This window comes from Schistocerca cancellata, chromosome 4 (genome assembly GCF_023864275.1).
Source record: "Schistocerca cancellata isolate TAMUIC-IGC-003103 chromosome 4, iqSchCanc2.1, whole genome shotgun sequence".
NCBI lineage: Eukaryota > Metazoa > Arthropoda > Insecta > Orthoptera > Acrididae > Schistocerca > Schistocerca cancellata.
The window spans coordinates 775,033,353-775,053,357 of NC_064629.1; the positions used below are offsets into that span (position 1 = coordinate 775,033,353).

Sequence of the window (20,005 nt, forward strand, 5' to 3'; positions counted from 1 at the left end):
AGGTTTGTCCCTGGGTGCATACTTGCCCCTGATGTAGGCAACCCGTACTAACAAATTGTGCTCGTGCTCTCTTTGCCCTATTACTTATTATACAGCAGAGGGCATATAACACTTCCTTGGGAAATGCCAGGTATTACTTGTTTTACTCAACGACTTTCTGTTAGTTACTATGAACTGTAAGCTTTCTGACAGCGAATCACATACCCAGTCGCACAACTGAGACGGTACTCCAGGGGCATGGAAGCTGCTTGTGAGGGACAGTTTCAAAATCCTTCTGTAAATCTAAAAATATGGAATCAATTTGACATCCCTGTAGATAGCAATCGTTACTTCATGGGAATAAAAAGTTAGTTGTGTTTCACAAGAGTGATATTTTCTGAATCCATGTTGTTTGTTTGTCAATAAATAGTTTTCTTCCAGATAATTCATCATGTTCAAACACAGTATATGTTCCAAAATCCTACTGCAAATCGACGTTAGTGATATGGGTTCCTAAGTCAATGGACAATCCATATTTCCTTTCTTGGGAATTGGTGTGACATGCAGCTTTCCAGTCTTTAGGTACGGATCTTTCGACGAGCATGTGTTTGTATATGATTGCTAAGTATGGAGCTTTTGAATCAGCATAGTCTGGAAGTACCTAACTTATATAAAATCTGGATCAGAGGCCTCACCGTTGTTAAATGATTTAAGCTGCTTAATTACACAGGGAATATCTACTTCTGAGTCACCCGTATTAACAATTGCTCTTGATTCGAATTCTGACATATTCACTCGCCCTTCTATTGCGAATAAATGTCGGAAAACTGCGTTTTGTAACTCTACTTTTGTGGCATAGTCATCAGTAACATCACCACTGTTATCACGCAGTGACGGTATTGACAGCATCTTGCCAATGGTGTACTTTACATACGACCTTAGTCTCTTTGGATTATCAGCCAGATTTCGAGACAGAGTTTCGTCGAGGAAACTATTAAAAACCATTTGCATTGAAGTTCGCTCTAAATTTCGAGCCCCTGCAAAACTTTGCAAATCTTGGAGGTTTTGCTTTCTTTTATGTTTTGGCATGCTTTTGTGGTTGCTTCTGCAACTGTGCACCGACCTGTTATGTGTACAATGGGGGATCAGTACCATCTCTTATTAATTTATTTGGTACATATCTCTCTATTGTTGTCGATATTGTTTGAATTTAAACCACATCTGGTCTACGCTCACATAGTGGAGACTTGTTTCTTAGGAAAGCGTCAGGCGATTTTTTTTTTTTTAATAGATATATTTTGCGTTTTGGGTTTTGATGTTACGGTAGTCAATCTCGCTACAACAACCTTGTGGTCACTAATGCCTGTATCCGTCATGATGTTCCCTATTTGTTCAGGGTTATTTGTTACTAAAACGTCGAGTATGTTTTCGCAACCATTTACTATTGGTTGATCTCCTGAACTAATCATTCTAAATGATTTTCTACAAACGCATTCAGTACGATTTCGGACGACATCTTATGCCTACTACCGACTTTTAAACATGTCTTTTCGTCAACGTACCGAGGTTAGACTGAAGTCACCACCAACAATAATCGTATAAGTTTCATTTCTTTGAACTGTTCAGCAACTGTATCATCTGAGTGTGGGGGGATCTTTTCGGTGTCTTGCAATAAAACTGTCGCACCAAGCGTGACGTTTTAATTTATTACTTCTTTACTACTAACTGTATTCAGGACACATTTTGCAGACAGTATTCACAAATACCGTTAAATGTACCTGCAAAATTATATTATTGTATGACTCACAATACAGGGGGTATGACGCCATAAACACTGAGATGCCTGAAAAAACTGTTGCACTATGCATTGACTTTAAATGTATTACTTCGTTGCTGCTAATTCTATTCACAACAAAATTCGCAGACAGAATCCACATATGCCACTAAATGTACCCACAGAACTCTATCATTGTACAACATATTTTTCAGGAGATATGATGTCAGGGAAATTGAGTTGCAAGAAATCTAAAATACTGACCAGAAAGAAATTATATATATATATATATATATATATATATATATATATATATATATATATGTGTGTGTGTGTGTGTGTGTGTGTGTGTGTGTGTGTGTGTGTGTGTGTGTGTGTGTACTCTGGCAAAGATCCAACTCATAAGCTCCTCCTAAACCCCCAGGTTGATTTCCACTACACATGGTACACATATTACAATCTAGACAGAAATACTGTGGAGTAACAACCAGCAACATCTTATTGGAGTGGCGGTGAAAACTGAGAGTGAGAAGGGGGAGGAAGAGATGAACAGACAGAGATAGGGAAGGAGGACATAGACACAGATGTGAGGGAGGAAGAGATGGACACAGTGAGAGGAGGGAGAGACAAACAGAGAAAGGAAAGAGGAGGAGATGAACAGAGAGAGGGGGAGGAGAAGGTGGGCAGAGAGATGGGGAAGGGGAGATGCACAGGGAGAGGGAGAGGAGAAGTTAAATAGAGACAGGAGGAGGAGGAGATTGAAAGATGAAGGGAGAGGATGGGATAAAAGGAGTGAGGAGGAGACAGAGAGGCAGTAGGACATGGACTCAGAGGAAACAGAGGGAAGTGGAAGAGATGGAAAGAGGGAGAAGGAGCAAATGGACAAAGAGATGGGGAAGAAGCAATGGACAGAGAGATGGGGAAGTAGCAGATGGACAGGAAGAGGGACAGGAGGGGATAGACAGTAGGGGGTGGGGGGGGGGGAGAGAAGAAGGTGGACAGAGAGGAGGGTGGAAGAGATGGACAAGGAGACAGGGAAAGAGGAGATAGACTAAGAGAATGTGAATAAATACATTCCCTGGCAATGCTGGTACTCAGCGAGGTATCTACATAGTTGGTACTAACAGTAGTATAGACATTAGGCATAGTGCAGGAAACTGCAGTCTATTCAGTGCAGGAAACTGCAGTATATTCAGTGCAGTTGCTAATAATAAATTGTGTTAGTTGTGGCAATGTGTAGGTTTTACATTTATAGGTACAAGTGCAACATTATGCCTGACAAGAAAAAATAATGGGAGACTAATTTTTGTTAAAATGGGTTTTTTTTTGTTCTGTTGGGTGACTTTTCGATATTTAACCCAAAAAAGTTAGACAAGTGCGAGTAAGACTCGCGCTCTGATAGTTCCATACAAACTTAATTATGTACATGGTAAGTTCCTCCTTGGGTTTGCCATATCTTCTGATTGCATTGACTTAGAAGCTTAATTTCCTATACACCACCAAGGAACCATAGAGCTTAGTAAAGTATATGACATAAATTTCAGCTTGATACCTCCACATATGTCTGAGGAAAAGGTGTCTTAAAAGATGGACAGTCACACTGACAACAATGTGTTCCATTTTTATCGTCTGGGTATGGAACCCTAAAAACCGACAAAAAACTTGATTCTTCGCTTTCTTTTGTTTTTTCAATGTTCCGTCATGTTTTTGGTGGCCACCCAAACATTCGATCTCATTGACCCAAAACAAATAGCAAGAATATATATATATAAAATTCCCCAGAATTTTCCAGCAAGGATCCCGATATAATGGGTTGTAGGAATAAAATGAAGAATCTACTTTACACGCGAAATTTCGGAGACTATTCTCAAGTTCACACGAAATTAGCGAGTCAGAGAATGCTTCATGCTACAGTGTTCTCGGCGTGAGTAAATGGGTACGGGAAGTTGTTCAGAACAGAAAACATTCTCAGATTTCGTATGAATAAAACTAGAGGAGTTTTTCACAAGCGGAGAATATTCTCGGTTTTTTGGAGTGAGCTCTGTAGCATACTTCGAGCTAAGTTCTGTTGAGGGTAAGTTTTACCGACTTTTTGGTAGTTTTGGCGGAATTTATGTTGCTTGGAAGACAAAGAAAGATGTACGTAGCCTAAAGATATACCGTAGGGAGAAACTGTACAGTTTATATGGCTTCACAATGAAAACTCTATTTTTCTGGCGGACTTTCCTCCAAAAACTCATGAAAGAAGATGGGACGATCTTTCAAACGAAGTGAAAAGTAAAACGTTTTGCTATTTAGCAGACCCAAGTTTTCAGATTAATGTACAAGAAGACTTAGGTATACATCAAACAACTATCACTGACATTTCCAGATGTTCATCATCATGTCTTCTCACAGCATAAATCTTATCTTTTATGCTACAAACAGTGTGCGATTTGCAGGGGGGAATGGGGGGGATTCCCCCCCCCCCCCCTCTGCATCAGACCATCCCCTCCTCTGGTTTTAGTTTATGCATCCCAACCCGGGATGTTTATTTCCCACGCACTGTAGTAAAACTTTACATATAATTTAAATTTGTGGAGCCGAACACTGAAAGTTTTTAATAAGTCTTACTATTAATACTATTAATATGTTTCAGTTTTCTATCATCAGAATAAGTACAGCTTTTCACAAATGCGTCTCTACTTTTCGAATTTCCCTTGTATACCTGTATGTAGATGATTTTGTAAATAAGCTTTACCTATAATGTACTTTTAAAGATATAACAAGGGATGGCTCTTCTGATAGTGCATACGCGTGAATAGTGAGTTTCGGCATTAACATCTATTTATAAATAGCTGTTTAACCATGCCTAACGCCACAGTCCAAGCTAGTAACATATATAATTCTACTAACCCCCTAAGACATCCCCCCCACTGGTAAAAGCTCAAATCGCACCCTGGCTACAAATAAGTAGGCGGATCAGAAAAATTAATAACTGGTTTACTACAAACCTAGCGATCTGTTTCTTGTAACCAACTGCACAGTCGACCGCTTACCTACCTGACACGTGAGCAAACGATTATGCGTCACATTAAACGAAAATTATCTCGTATAAGGAAACTCTGACAGAGGCCCGGTTTGGAATAGATTAAAATTTCATGTAATCTAAGATTTTGTTTGCATAATGTTATCACCTAATTTCAATAGCAAAACAGTTTCCCGCAGGTCGAAAATTCAGTAACATGGCAAGAAAATGCATTTATGTATACTAACCGTAACCGTCTTAATAACTTGTAGCCACACATAAAATAAAAATCGGACCGTAGTGCATCTCTTCCAGAACATACTGATGCTAATTCCATATCTCTTCACTCAATAGTTCTCCTGTTTGAGCGAGTTGAATGAAATGTAACATTAAGGGTGCGTTCTGTGGAGGACACGGCAAACGACACAGAACGAGAACTTTTTCAAGAAGGAGGGGAGGTAGTGATAAGGAACTCCCTCGTCAGGGAGGAGGCTTCGAATTTTTTATTCACAATAAATTGAGAATTCTCTTAGAGAATGTTCTTTTGCTCTGAGAATATTTTCCGGAGAATATTCTGTTTTTTATTCATACGACTCATTGTGTCGGATTGGCATGGGAAAAGGCAAACTATTCAGTGTAGAGGTATGGAACAGGCATCAGCGTGTTCTGAAAGAGAGGCACTACGTTTGGATTTTAATTTTATGTGTGGCTACAAGTTATTAAGAGGGTTACGGTTAGTATACATAAATGCATTTTCATCTGATGTTACCGAATTTTCGACATGCGGGAAACTTTTCTGGTATTGAAGTTATGCGACAACATTATGTGAACGAAATTGTAAGATTACATGACATTTCCATGTACTCCAAACAGGAACTCTCTCACAGTTTTCTAACTCGAGATAATTTTGGTTAAATACGATGCGTAATGGTCCGCTTGCGGGTCAAGTACACAAGCGGTCGTTCGTGCCGTTCGCTACGAGAAGCAGATCGCTAAGTTTGTAATAAACCAGTTATTAATTTTTCTGATCAGTTTACTTATTCCTAACGGAACATAATATAAGATTTCTGCTGTCGGAAAACCTGATGAAGAACATTTGAAATTGTCAGTGGCAAAGTTGTCTGGTGTATACCTAAGTCTTATTGTACATCAATCTGAAAACTTGGGTCTGTTATGTAGCAACAAAAACGTTCTAATTTTAATTTCGTTTGAATCTCGTTATTTTCGGGAAGAAAGTTCAAAAAAATCAAATGGCTCTGAGCACTATGGGACTTAACATCTGAGGTCATAAGTCCCCTAGAACTTAGAACTACTTAAACCTAACTAACCTAAGGACATCACACACATCCATGCCCGAGGCAGGATTCGAACCTGCGACCGTAGCGGTCGCGCGGTTCCAGACTGAAGCGCCTAGAACCGCTCGGCCTCCAAAGGGCAGCGAAGAAAGTTCGCCAGATAAATGACGTTTTTATTTTTAAACCCATATGAATTTCTACAATTTCTCTAATAGACCCATATGAACTTCTACAGTTTCTCTCTTCAGTACTTCTTCGGCCTACTTGCATCTTTTTTGCCTTCCAAACAACAGAAATATTGTCAGTTTTACTAATAAAACCTCCGTAAACCGTAACCTCAAGAGAACTTATGCCGCTCGAAGTATGCTACAGAGCTCATTTCAAAATACACAGAATGTTCTGCACTTGTGAGAAGCTCCTCTAGTTTTATTCACATGAAATTGAAGAATTTTTTTGTTTTAAGCAACTTCTTCCACCCTTTTACTCACACTGAGAACATTCTCGGGTGAATAATGCGAATCTGCAATTTGCTTTATTCATGCAAACCTGAGAACTTTCTCCGAAATTTCGAGTATTCTCCGTTTTATTCATACGACCCAATGACTAGACGAAGATGGCGAACCGGATGTATGTTGAAACTGGGTTGGGTGAACACGTCAGGTATGCCGCAAATTAATGCATGTAAACGTTTTACCGCAGGCAAATCCTAACGCGTGGACGGGCTTTCGTTATTGAACGCCTCCAGTGCTCATATGTAGCACATCTGTCGCTACATAGAGAGTTGTGTGTTTCTGTGCATGAAGTGCTTTGGAATTGGTTCCATTTTCCTGTGCCCGTGCTAGCGAGACCGGCAAGTAAAGCACAGAGAGAAAAGGGTGCAGTTTTTGTTCGATTAGGGTAATACCCATTATAATATTTCGCAAGCTATGGCAGGAGACGCCAAAGTAGAAGAAGGCCAATTAAAAGGTCTGTCGAAGTATTTCAATTCAACTACGAATACCGGGAGGGCAAATGTGAGTAACATTTGTTTTGAAGGTTATTTCTAATTCTCAGTAATATTATCTGGGTAGGTGCGCTCCATCACGATATTTATGATTCTCTGTAACGATGTTAATTTATTGCCCATTTGAAAAGCTAAAAAGAGTTTGTAGATAATAGCACACATTAAAACGTTAAAAACATTGCGCAGTAGTTCATAGCAGTTAATGCTATACGTACTTCTAGTAGGATTTGCTAGCAGTTTCAGAAGGACATTTTTAAGAATTTAAATTTTTTTGCCAAGTCGAATTTGTTCAGTAGTTCACAATCTTAAGGGCCTTGGGTCGGTGGTTCAGTTTACAGTTATATTTCTCCGAAGCTGCCTATGTAGGTTTGGTATGTTAATTAATGGGTAGAACATAAGCAAGTGATAAGTATGCTGTAGCATGAGTGATGATGTATTGTGGTAAACAGTTCAAGCTTCTGGTTGAAAATTAGTTCATAGACTCAAGTATAAAATTTGCAGTAGCTGTATATCAGAAGTTAAGAGAGACTCATATCCTATACCAGATTACTGCCTTTTCCCATGCACTACAAACTTCATTACCCAAGTGTGCCTCAAGGACAAATTCAGAACTTCAGTAGGGGAGAGTGGTGAGACTTGATCCCTTTTTTACATTTTATTTTGTAAAGTGGTAGGTATAAACTTCAAAAAAGAACTAAAATGTGTAATAAATAGTTTTTAACTCTTTCTGCCCCTATTTTTAATTCAATCCTTTGCCATTTACTATCATCAAAAATTAAAAACTAAAGCCATACAGAATGGATAAAGTCTCACCATATGTGGGACACTTGATCCATTTTACGGGGAGACTTGATCCGCCACTTTATTGTGGTAAATAAAACAATTTATTCATTATTCAAACCAAATTTTATTTTGTCTATAAGATTTGTAAGAGGAACTGAGGTTTACTAACAAAAGAAATTCACATAATAACTTTAGAAACCAAATGCATTCATGATCTCTAGAGGCATTGCTTGAAGTGCAATCTGTAGCCTACAAAACATATCATAAAAGTCACTAAGTTATCAGATATATATTTTAAATAGTTGAAATTACTGTCAAAAATTAGAATTAGCGTGTTTAGTGTATCAAAGATCATATGAGATAAAGCAGTCATACAAAGAAAAAACAAGTATACTTATTGAGAAAGTCAATAACGGGTGCCTGTGTTTGAAGTATTTAACATGATGAAATTATAGACAAACATACAAATTATTGAATATTAAAGCCCTCAAATTTGACACTGTTTAAAATGAACCTGGTAACTCTGTCATTCTTTGAAGAAAATGCTGGAGATGGAATGACTCGTACAATTTGGCTCCTTTTAATGTCACCTATGTCTTCAGTTCCTGGCCACTTGAACCGTTGGCCCTCTATCTTTCTCTCCCCACATGTTTTTCAGTTTTCTTTGTTTGGAAGGTAGCAATGATCCGTTTTCCAGTGCCTGGTTCATCATTCAAAATTGCATCAGAATCACTATTATTCAAACTCTCCTAAGTCATTATCAAACTCACATGGAGACAGTTCTTCACTTTCAGAAGTTTCTATTTTTGGCTTATTCGTTTGTTTCTTGTTTTTAAAGTTCAGCCTCTTAGGTCTTCTCACAGGTTTCAATCTTTGTGCATTTCTTGCTCAGAGTTCTTCCTCAAGTTTATCTTTTACCGGAGTGTTTGTTAGGATTGTGGTACATGCTCGTTTCCTTTCTAGTGAGGTTGTAGTGTGAGCTGCTGCCTTAGGTTGTGGTCTGATATCTTCAAAGGATCTGTATCCAATAGGGCTAGGTCTAATTCCGGAAGATGGTGTTGATACTGAAACTCTTTTGGCGAATCACAGACTTCCACAGATTGTAAGTGGTCTGTTGTATATGCAGACAAAAATTCATCATCTGTAAATATATCAGAGTTAAATGACCATATGCCTGAAACCTGAAAACCACTAATCACATTGCTGGGTGTAAAAGCTTTAGCGAAAGCTCTACCAAAAATCTTGGAGATATCATAGATAGTTTTCCCTGGATGTGCTGCCAGCCAGAGTGGCCGTGCGGTTCTAGGCGCTACAGTCGCAGCCTCGGGCATAGATGTGTGTGATGTCTGTAGGTTAGTTAGGTTTAAGTAGTTCTAAGTTCTAGGGGACTGATGACCACAGCAGTTAAGTCCCATAGTGCTCAGAGCCATTTGAACCTGGAAGTGCTGTCATCCAATCTCCTGCAGCAGAACTGTAATATGCCTTCAGTGGACCATACACTGACCTATCAAGGGGCTACATTTTATGGGATGTATGGGGAGGAATTGTCAAAAGAGTAAATCCATTTTCTTTTGCAAAATGTAAGGATTCCAAACTAATATGACTATCATGATTGTCAATGATAAGTGCTTTGTGTAGAGCACTGCATTTTACATATTTATGAAAATGTTTTAAAAACAAAACAAAATTATCAGCTGTCATCCAGCCGCTGGAATGAGTGGAACCACTGGTTCCATGAGGAGCTCCATGCAGCATCGTATCCTGCCAGTTTCACATGTGGAAAGATCATGAAAGGTGGGATGTGGCCTCTTATAGCATTTATTGCACAACATGCTGTCAAAAGTTCACCTCTCTCGGCAGAAGTCACTTTTCCTACCTGTTTCTCTCCTCTTACAGCCACTATTTTTCCTGGTTTGTGGACTGTAGCAAGACCCATTTCGTCAATGTTCCAAATAGATTCTGGTCCAAGAACTTCCCTAGTGATAATCTGGCAAAGATTATCAAAACATTGTCTAACATTGTTTTTATTAAAGCTGCTTCCTCTGTTTATACTGGTTCCTTAAGGTGTACGAAGAGAGAGTTCAGGATGCCTTCTCATGAAACCTCTGAACCAGCCATTTCCAGCTTTGCCCCCTTTCTTCCAATTTTCAGGAGAAATTTGATATGCAAATGCACGCACACTTTTTGCACTTAGGCCATGGTGTAATTTGCTTGCTGTTTTCAAGTATTCACATAAAGAATTTTCCTCCTCAGTTGAAAACACCTTAGACTTGGTGTATGTAGAAGAATAAGAAATTTCAGTATCTTGACTTAACTGCTACCTAACATAACGTTTTTAGGTCATTAGTGGGACTTGAAATTCCATTGATGCTCCTCGTAAACTTTTTCCCCCAAGGCACGCCATTACTGCAAGTTCCATACTTCTGGAGACAATTTTTTTCCTAGCTTTGACTCCCTCTTTCCTTTTATTTGTAAGACCCATAGTTCTGCAATATAAAGCAAAATTATGATACTTTTTGTTTTAATTTATTAGACTTAAGTTTCATTTTCACCCATATTGTATAATTCAATGTATTATATTACAATAAAATTTCTATATATCATATTTTATCACTTGCTGGGTGTTGTATGTTTTACAATAATGTCATACCAGGAAAACACTTAAATCTTTGGGAAACATTTGAACAAGGACACTTGATCCCTGGATCAAGTCTCACCAAGTTATTGAGGATCAAGTCTCCCCATAAGACACAAGTAAACAAAATTGCTTCTGAATGCTCCCTACCTTACAATTAGCATTTATTTTCAGTTATACTTTAGGCCTTAAAGTATGGACTTTTATAGGAAACAGTTACCAGCATTATTTCTTACAGAATTATTATGTAAAAATAATTGGATACACTTACCAAAATAAAAGTTAATTCGGTGAAAAATCTTTCTTTCCCTATTACTGGACAGCAACAACAGTTACTCACAGATGCAAATTAAAACAATGGAAAGTGAATGGCAAGAAACACTGATGCCTACAAAAAAATTTAATTCCCCAAAATGGCCAAAGTACTGGGAGAAACAAGTCTCCCCACTGATAGTCTCGCCACCCTCCCCCTATGTCATGGTCTCCTCCACTTCCCTTCCATATTGTTAGTTGATGCCCACTTAACTCATAACTTATTTCCACTCATTCTTTCTTCATAATTTTCCATAATTTGCTGAGGAGTGAAAAGCTAGAAATTTTTCTTGTTCACTGCCAGTAAATCATGTCTTGCACACAGATTTTTGGCCCAACAGGATTTTCACTTTTGAATGAATCTTCAGGTGTTTCACCATATTACATATTTACATATACCATTATTGTCTTAAGGAGTGGTGGTCAATTTTGGTTTGGATGACCTTTGCAAATTGTTACCTAATGTCTACTGCTGCTATATTAAACATGTGATGGAGGGTGTGTGTCTTGATAACATTTGCACCATAGCTCTTGCATGGCTAACTGCCGTAGTTTTACTTAAACTAGATAGTGTTCAGATAATTTTTGTTCAAAATTTTAATGCAGTTGGACAAACTTTAAGTTGGAAAATACAGCCAATCATACAATTTCCAGCTCTTTCATGGGAGAATATCTTGTCTGCATTGTTTCTTCTGTGTGCAGCCTTAAGCACAATATAGGAAGCTTACAGTGGATTTGTCTTCAGCTTAGGTTCAATTCTAAAAATTTCTTAAATTTACATACCATGTACCCAATCCGTATTTGTAACATTTATTTTCTTGTTCTTAGTGTTACACATGGTAGAAGGAATCTAGTTACTGTGTGTGACTGTTAAACAGCAAGTCATAGAAATGTAGACTTCATTCAGATCCTTCACAACATAAATTCATTCCCTTCATGGGTAAGTTAAACTATTGTGATGAGAAGATATGTACTCAAAAGAGTGATCTTAAGATTATCCTCAGAATACTGGGCTTTGTATTCTCTTCTCTGTATAGAGTTAAAGATTAAACTGCACTTAGTGTGTGTGGCTTTTCTGTTGCATGCAGCTGTTAGTTCATTGTGTTGATCATAGCCATTTGGTGATAGTATATGATGCCCAGTGAAAATCATTCAGTTCAACCATATTTATTTCCTGAATGTGTTTAGATTTCTGGGGGAATTAAATTTTACGTGGAAAAATTGAGGAAATTCTAGGAATTCTGTGTTTTTAAGTCAGCATTGGAATCAAATTTTATTGAGTTTCATAAATAATAAGTCTTAAAATACTTAAAACTTCAGTGTGTTAATTACATGAATATTATTGTATATAAATTATTGCTGCTTATAAACTGCAGCCAAGGGGAAGCAAAAGTTATTATTTATTGAGGATTCCCCCCACCCCAATCGATTTTCTGTGGAATGTATGAATCAGATAATTTTAGTGCAACACATGTCCATAGTGAAGTCTTCAGATTTCCTAATTTAAACTGCACAATTAATAGGGTAACCATTAGTGGAAATGGACAAATACCAAACCTTGCAACCTGTCTTTACAGGTTTCAAAGAGGTGTCAGTTTATGGAGCTTATAATCTAAATACATTTCCGATAGCATCCACTTCAAGAACAGGTTCTAAACTCCAGCAAACCATTGGCATAAGTTTCTGTATAAACCAGCTCAAGCAAAATAAGCATCTGCTGGATTGCATCAGTTGTGAGAGTAGGGTGGGGGGGGGGGGTCATTCCTACAGAGCTCTACAATGTTTTCAAGAATGAGATTGGACCTTCTCATTGCCCATGAAAGGGTTAAAAGGCTTTCCATCCTGTGCCATTTTTTATTATTTTAAAATGTTATCCATTGCACAGTACTTGCAGCTACTGCAGTACTTAACACATTTTTTTAGATAGAATTGATGCAGATATTCCCAGTGATTGTTCCATTGACAGGTTATTCATTTTCATCCTTTGCCTGCAAACATTTTATTATTTTTGTACTCTGTGAACACTATTGATGAAATTTTGTATTTAAATATGAGGGTTGTACAAGAAAAGATTGCCCAGATTTATTTTAGTTAATATATTTTATGTACTTCAAATTTAAGTTTTTCATTCACATGTGTGAGGTTTCAAAACAATTCATACAGATGGCAAAGCAGTAGTGATCCATTAAAATAAAAGCACAGTCTGGTGAACATCCAGTATTGTTTCTGTGCAGTGTGTGGTAGGTGATAGGGGTGCTATTGTGCAGTGGATAAAGAGGTTTACAGTATCAGGAAGCACGTAAACTAAGCTCCACGATCGGCCAAGTTTGTGATATTGTCTCACAGCCGTTGCTCGAAGCTATGGTGAATCGTGTGAATGCCATTATTTGTGCAGACTGTTGCATTACTCAGCAGTCAATGAGCATTTGAAGTCCATGTGCAATGATTGAAACTCTTGGGTATTCAAAGATGTGCTGCAGATGTGGTCTGTTCTGCGTATTGGTGGAACTTGATTCAGAGAAAAGCCTTACATCGAAACCTTGAGACCAGTGGAGAGGCCTTTGTCACAGATCATTGCAGGTGAAAAAACCTGTATGCATCACCTTTAGCAAGCAACAAAAAGGCAGTCATTGGAGTGGCACCATCCACAATAACCAAAAACAAAGAAATACAAGGCAGCTCCCTCTGCTGAGTCATGACAGCTGTCTTTTGGGATATTGATATCCTCATTCTCATTAAAGTGCTGCCCAAAGGGTCAGCCAAGAAGTCAGTGGCATATGTAAAGATTCTAAACAAACTCAAGAACTGTTTACAGATCGAAAAGAATATTTGAAATGTTTATGGTTGCTGCAATATTACCTTTCAGTGCATATCTTCAGTTTTGTTAATGTGAAAGAAAAAAAATCATGGTTGTGGTGACAGCCTGGTCTGAAGCTTAGACCATTCAAAAAAACTGCCACTGGTATTGCATTATAGTTGCCATGTTTATGGCATTTGTCGCATGTTGTCTAAGTCACTGGTCAAAGCCGACGACTCTTGTTAAATATTCATGTTTATCCCTATTAACAGTTTTTGTGTGGCAAGGGTCCAAATTAAATCTTGTTCCTACACACGTCTCGGAACCTGAGACCACATCACAAAATTGCCTCATCGACTCTATAGGTCAAACCTGGCACTCTACTTGAGCCATTTATGGATTCTCTAAAGTGTGATTGACTGAGCACAGGGCAAGAGCTTTTTACTAATGGAATAATACATGCTCATCTAAGGTCATAGAAGTTGGAGACTAATTAGAAAAAAAGTACATGTAAATTAAATGTCGATTGATTTTTTCATCAAATTTTAACTCTTGTTCGGAGAAGAAATTGTTGGATGTTATTGGAATGACTCGTGTGAGGCATTCTAAACTGATAACTTTTCCTTTTTGTTTTCAGGTAGCAAAGGCTACATATGCTGGTGTTGGTCTTGTTATATTATATTTCATGTTGAAACCAAAGAAGAAGTGATCCAAAGTTTGTGAGGATTAGTACCAAATCTGTAAATAAACTGCAACTTGTGATTTAAGTATTATAAATTCTCAACACAGTACATTGTATAAATGAATACAGCATTAAATTTTGTAAGAAATTAATTTTTATTAATTAATGAGATCTGTGACCAAATCTCATGATATTAACACTGTCAGTAATTTCATTGCATTTATATCATGTTGTTATAAATGAATGTAAATAACAATAAATACACAGTTGCTTGTTTCTCCATGTAAGAGGCTTTGTTGTTAAAATCTTGCGCCACTGGGCAGGAATCAACAGATTGTACAGTACTTTTGTAAGCAATCCATAAATCTTTGTTGGAAGTGCACACAGTGCCACCCCCTCTCTTCTTTTGAGATTCCTGTAACATTTGACTAAATGTAGTGTTCAGGTGTAATAATTATCACAAGAGTGACTGAACTGTGTGTATGAAAATTACCTAAAAAAATACCAAAACCAATACTCTATTTAAATGAAGATAATGCACATAAATAAGCTAATGAGATATTCTCTTTAAAGCAACAAAAATGCATCATTGTACTTGCCATTCTATTTATATCACCAATGCAGACCCATGGATTGCTGCTGTTACTTGTAACTGTCCACTTTGAATGATCCTTACTTGAATGGAATTCAACCACTTGTGATTTTCCAGTGTTGCATGTTACAGCTGCAATGTTCTCAACACTGTTGAAGAAAGGAGTATTTTAATGGCACAGTAAAATTCTAGTTAAGAGTGTAAACTTTCATTTCAACTTACATGAAGTCTGACTGGCACTCCGATGGAAGTTTTCCTTCACCATTTTGCCACGATTCAACAAAGAGGTCAGATTTCAGATTAGGAGCCACTAGGTCTGCATACAAATCTGTAAAGTACACCCATAGCTCATGGCACAATATGTTGGAGAAATATGTAAAAGAACCACTGCTATTACTCTTCCTTATATTTACCTTCCCCAAAGTGACGTGATTTTGCAAAAGACCAAAAGGAATCTCCTTTCATGGATGTAAGTGTAGCTATGTGGAACCAAGGTGCAGCTTCTATCCATTTTTTCTGGGATGCAAGTGATAAATTTGGATATACATCCTTTAAATTAAAAGGTATCTGTGAACTGTAGAGTTCTGGTTCATTGTACAATAGCTGTTCTCCTGCAAGAAAGAGATTCAGATAATAAGGTAATGATCAAGGATTTAACATTTGTACAAATTTCAGTACTGCAGTCTGGCAAGATTTGGACAATTTAGGTTACAAGAAATACTAGGGGTAACGAGGTTCCACAGATTTATATGGGAACTCCCAAGTTTCCCCGTTCAGTGACAAACTGATAAATACTGCAGCAATAATATAGGTCAAGTCGTATGTTGCACCACATGAATAAACTCCCATATATTTTTTGAATGCTCTTTGTTTGTAATTATTGGCAACATCGTGGGGTCATGTTAGTGTCGTAAGATGAAACTTGAGTCAATAAATACTAATGTACATAGTTTGAAGAACAAAACTATAGCATGTAATGAATGTGTTCTTTGGTTAGTTAACTTATTGCTAATTTCTCTCTATTCAAAAGGCACTATTTCTACCATGTTTTTGAGCAAATTATTATTGTATGAGTTGTGTTGGTATTACTGTTCATGAATTTCAGAAGACACGCAAATGACTTGGCCATTTGATAGACGATATGTCCTACACATTTTCGGTGATGGTTGTGGTGCACTCTGTACCAGATGCTTAAAGTAAACATTTGTATTATTAGAGAAACAAAACAAAAAATGAACATCTGGTAACAAACATGAAATTTTCTTAAATGGTCCAGGAACCAGATAGAAAATATTTATAACATTGCTTTATTCTGTAAAATAAAACAGGGTTTCACTAAGTTTTGCTTGACAAACATAACATTCACTCAGAAGAGGGAAAAGTATAATTTTATTGCTAATAGGTGGAATTGGCTTAATCTTTTGAAGTAAAATTCCTTGGTGAGAATTAAGGTTAAATGCAGACAACTTTTTATAGTGAGTAATGAAAGCTCTTCCAAAAAAGTTTCCGGTAATCTTTCATATAGATTTAAGCCATGATTGGAAGTAAGACTGCCACTGCTGAATTGTAGAAATCCAATGACATTCTGTTCACTGCCTAGATCACAATGCTTTAAACTGTGTAACAGAAATAGCAGTCTTGCACGATGCTGCATATGCAAGTATGCAGGGTTTAAACAATGAAGAATCCTAAGCTCCTCAAAAGATGAAAAAATTGTACTGACTTTCATACCCACAATATCCAGGGATTTGGCAGCCATACTAATGCAGAAGAAACTCTGCCCAAAGTGAAGTCCTGTTGCAGGGTACCCATACATCTGTGATGTGCAAGGAACAGGAGGGAACTTAGGAACACTGTGAACCAGCCAAAATCCACCATCCATATTTGCCACAACAACTCCTTTTGTGTGTCCTAGATCTAAAGATGAAGTACCATTAACTGGCTCATCATTGTATATTAACCACAGAAGGCTGCTATTCTGAAAAAGAACAGATTTACAATGTAATATAGTTTAAATTGTTTTGAAGCAGAATGTTGCACAAGGCCCATATTGCACACTTATGGTGATACATGAGCAGCAGAATATAAATATGTGAAATCATTGAATTGCTATTAAGTGCAAAACATCAGATTGGAGGGGGGGGGGGGGGCGGAGCTGGCAGGCACTTGGCATAACACTTTACTTGTTATGAGGATCTAATTTGGGCACAAAGAGTGAAAAATGTTAATACTAGGAAGAGCACAAGAATGTCATTGAATTAATGTTATGTTAAAAGCCGTATATATTAAAGGGAAGCTGTTTAAATTATACCGGAGAATAAACCATAGCTTGATACAAATTCATGCTTTCACTTTTAATAGCTCAGTTATTTTACCCAGAAAAAGTAATATTTAGCATGTTAGTATTTCAATCAAAGCACGATTAAGAAAACGCTGAATGAAAAGTTCCGAACTGCTGAAATCAGAACAGAAGAAAAATTTGTGTGCTAAAATCATAAATGACTGTAATTTAGCTTCATGATTGAACATATTTGAAGGGAGGCAGTTGGTCACTTTGTTTTTATGGAAGCACATGCTTTGAATAGAAACCTCTGTATACTTTACTACAAAAATTACTCACATCATTTGTGCACTTTATAGAACAGGTTGGTAAATAACATTGGAAAATAAACATACATTTTTCACACATTACTTCTGTCAGGTGGGTTACAAAGATTTACGTAGATTAAAAAGGCTGACACTTCAGTCACTAGATATTTTTTTTTTTTTTGTTATAAATGCAAACACCTCTCTAAACTATTTAAGCACATAGTCAAATTTTTCACAATGAACTTAACTATTAGGGTTGAGGAGGGGGCTATAGGGACTATAGTTTCAGCAAGGTTTGAAGATTGCTACTGGAAAAGAGAGCATGAACCATTCATATTCCAGATATCTTTACTAACTGACTACACCACTGATCCATTAGCACCCTCTTCTCATCTGTCACAGAATGCACACAGTGGAAGATCATAGTACTCTATACATGGTGGTTACTGATCTTTCTCAGCCAAAGAGCACCACTCACCATTTAGCAGTGCAACATGTATTATCATTAAGGAGTATAATGAAGCAGTTTAGTGGGTTCTTGATATTCTATATGCAACAATCCAAATTAGATTTTCGTTTCATAGAGAGGGGTGTGGCCAATGAGGTGCAAGATCACATTACATCACAAGCAGGCCTTGGGAGACAATCATTTTCAGTTGAAGCCCATATTTGGTGGGTTTTATATCATAACACACATCCTATGAATACTGTATATGCTGTTTCAAAGCACCAACACATTAAGGAACTTTTGGAAACACATTATTGCTACAATTTGCAGAAATAAAATTATGGGAAATGTCATTGGTTCAAGAATTTTTGTTTGGTTGTTTTTGTTCAGGTAACTTGCGTGTTCTGATGTACGCTGTTTCAGGTCGACAGTGAATTGAAGATTTCTCAATCTTTCTTGGTACAATTTGTTACAGTTAAATGTCAGTTAATGATATATCGGCAATTAGTCTCCATATCATAATGTAAGACAATGGTTGTAAGATTCACAAGTTTCCAGTATTTAGTGGATATCGGTGGGGAGGTACAAGGCCAAATTTATTTGATTCACGTCTTGCTAAATCCAAAAACTTGTATTCCCCTTTGCATTTTCAAAATGATTCTGGGACTCTATTTAACAGATGTGTGTCCTTTAATATTTTTTATGTACAGATGAGTGCTTGTCTCAGGAGTGAGTTTGCTTGTTTTTGTGAACATCTCAATGAATATGGACCAACAAATTGCAAGACTGCTTTCTATGTCACTGCCCAATTCAGTGTTTATTTATTCATACAAAAAACATTCCAAATAGTGGGGTATGTAACTCTTTTATAAATATTATACATGATTGTGTGCTAAAAATTCTGCTACTGCATTGGAGTGATTTGATAAGAATGACCATTTGACTGTGTCAGATTATATAAGGGTAAGCTAAATTTCTAAATCAGATTTTAAGCAGCAAGTTATTTCCAGAGGTAGATGCAGATCAAAACTATATAAACTGTGGAAAGGGATGAAATTAACAACATGGTACCTGGAAAAGTTCAATAAACTACAGCTCTTTCAGTGTTTCCAACTGAGCAGTAGTCAACAATTAACTGTAACATAGGAAAAGCTCAACCTAGTAGAAATCCTTGGATAAATATATTGACTGACAAAACAAAATATAAAAGTGGAACAAGTGATGTAGGCAAAAGTAAATACAGGCATCCAACACAAGGTATACAACATATGCATGAGAACTATGCAAAAGGAAATTTGATGACACTTATTGAAAAGGAAGTAGATGCAAATGAAGTAGGAGGGGTGATACTGCAAGAAGGGTGTCGAAATGAGGTAGCTGGAGTAGATGGCATTCCCTCATAATTGTTGAGACCCTTGCGAGATCATACCATGACAAAACTATTCCAGCTGGTGCAATATGATAAAAGTGAAATACCCTCCAACTTCAAGAATAATGTAATAATTCCAGTTCCAAAGAAGGCAGGTGCTGACAGGTGTGATTATTACTTAACCACCATCAGGGGAAACTAAGTTGTCCCATAACTTGACTTTGGGGGGGGGGGGGGGGGGGTGTTGGTTTGATAGGACACATCCTAACACCTCAGGGAATTGTCCATTTGGTAATGGAAGTAAGTGTGGGAGTAAAAATTGTAGATGGAGACAGACTTCACAACAGTAAGCAGGTTCAAAGGGGTGTAGGTTGTAGTACTTGTGCAGAGATGAAGAGGCTTGCACAGGATAGACTAGCATGCAGAGCTGCATCAAGAAAGTCCTCAGACTGAATACCACAAGTCAGTCACTGCTGTATGATGAGATTCTTTGGAAGGGCTTGTTGCTTAAGTGCGTGGATCTCTTTCCATATGCAAATAAAGTCTTCAGCATAAAAGTTCGTCCAAGCAAACATACCCTGCCTCAAAATCCTACTTACAGTACATATTCCAAACAGTAGCAAAATATTCAGTTTAACAGTGCTGATCTACAAAAGATAGCAATCAAAAAATAGGAAAGAAAACACATCCAGTGACAAAGATCAGCAAAAAGACAGGGGTGTGATAAAGAAGTGCTTACA

General features: G+C 37.3%; 2 protein-coding genes across 2 annotated transcripts in view; one reads left to right on the top strand and one right to left on the bottom strand.

Moving 5' to 3' along the window:
* Positions 1–6,847: 6,847 nt before the first annotated feature.
* On the top strand, positions 6,848–14,419 carry LOC126184422 (ATP synthase membrane subunit K, mitochondrial-like). Its single transcript, XM_049926811.1, has 2 exons — positions 6,848–7,068; positions 14,223–14,419. Exons 1-2 carry the CDS (start codon positions 6,982–6,984, stop codon positions 14,292–14,294), a joined length of 159 nt encoding a protein of 52 aa, XP_049782768.1. The 5' UTR covers positions 6,848–6,981; the 3' UTR covers positions 14,295–14,419.
* Positions 14,420–14,465: 46 nt separating this feature from the next.
* Positions 14,466–20,005, bottom strand: part of LOC126184597 (plancitoxin-1) — a 30,341-nt gene continuing 24,801 nt past the window's right edge. Inside the window, exons 3-7 of the mRNA XM_049927038.1 lie at positions 16,591–16,837; positions 15,273–15,470; positions 15,082–15,187; positions 14,867–15,008; positions 14,466–14,682 (exon numbers count right to left, since the gene is read on the bottom strand). Of these exons, the coding sequence (XP_049782995.1) occupies positions 14,488–14,682; positions 14,867–15,008; positions 15,082–15,187; positions 15,273–15,470; positions 16,591–16,837 (888 nt within the window). The 3' untranslated portion in view covers positions 14,466–14,487. The remainder of the gene's footprint in view (positions 14,683–14,866; positions 15,009–15,081; positions 15,188–15,272; positions 15,471–16,590; positions 16,838–20,005) is intronic.

Excerpts from the sequence above, each read along its gene's own strand:
- LOC126184422 (XM_049926811.1), top strand. The coding sequence starts at position 6,982 with ATGGCAGGAGACGCCAAAGTAGAAGAAGGCCAATTAAAAGGTCTGTCG. Across the intron at positions 7,069-14,222 it reads CGAATACCGGGAGGGCAAAT|GTAGCAAAGGCTACATATGC; the intron begins GTGAGTAACATT and ends TTTTGTTTTCAG.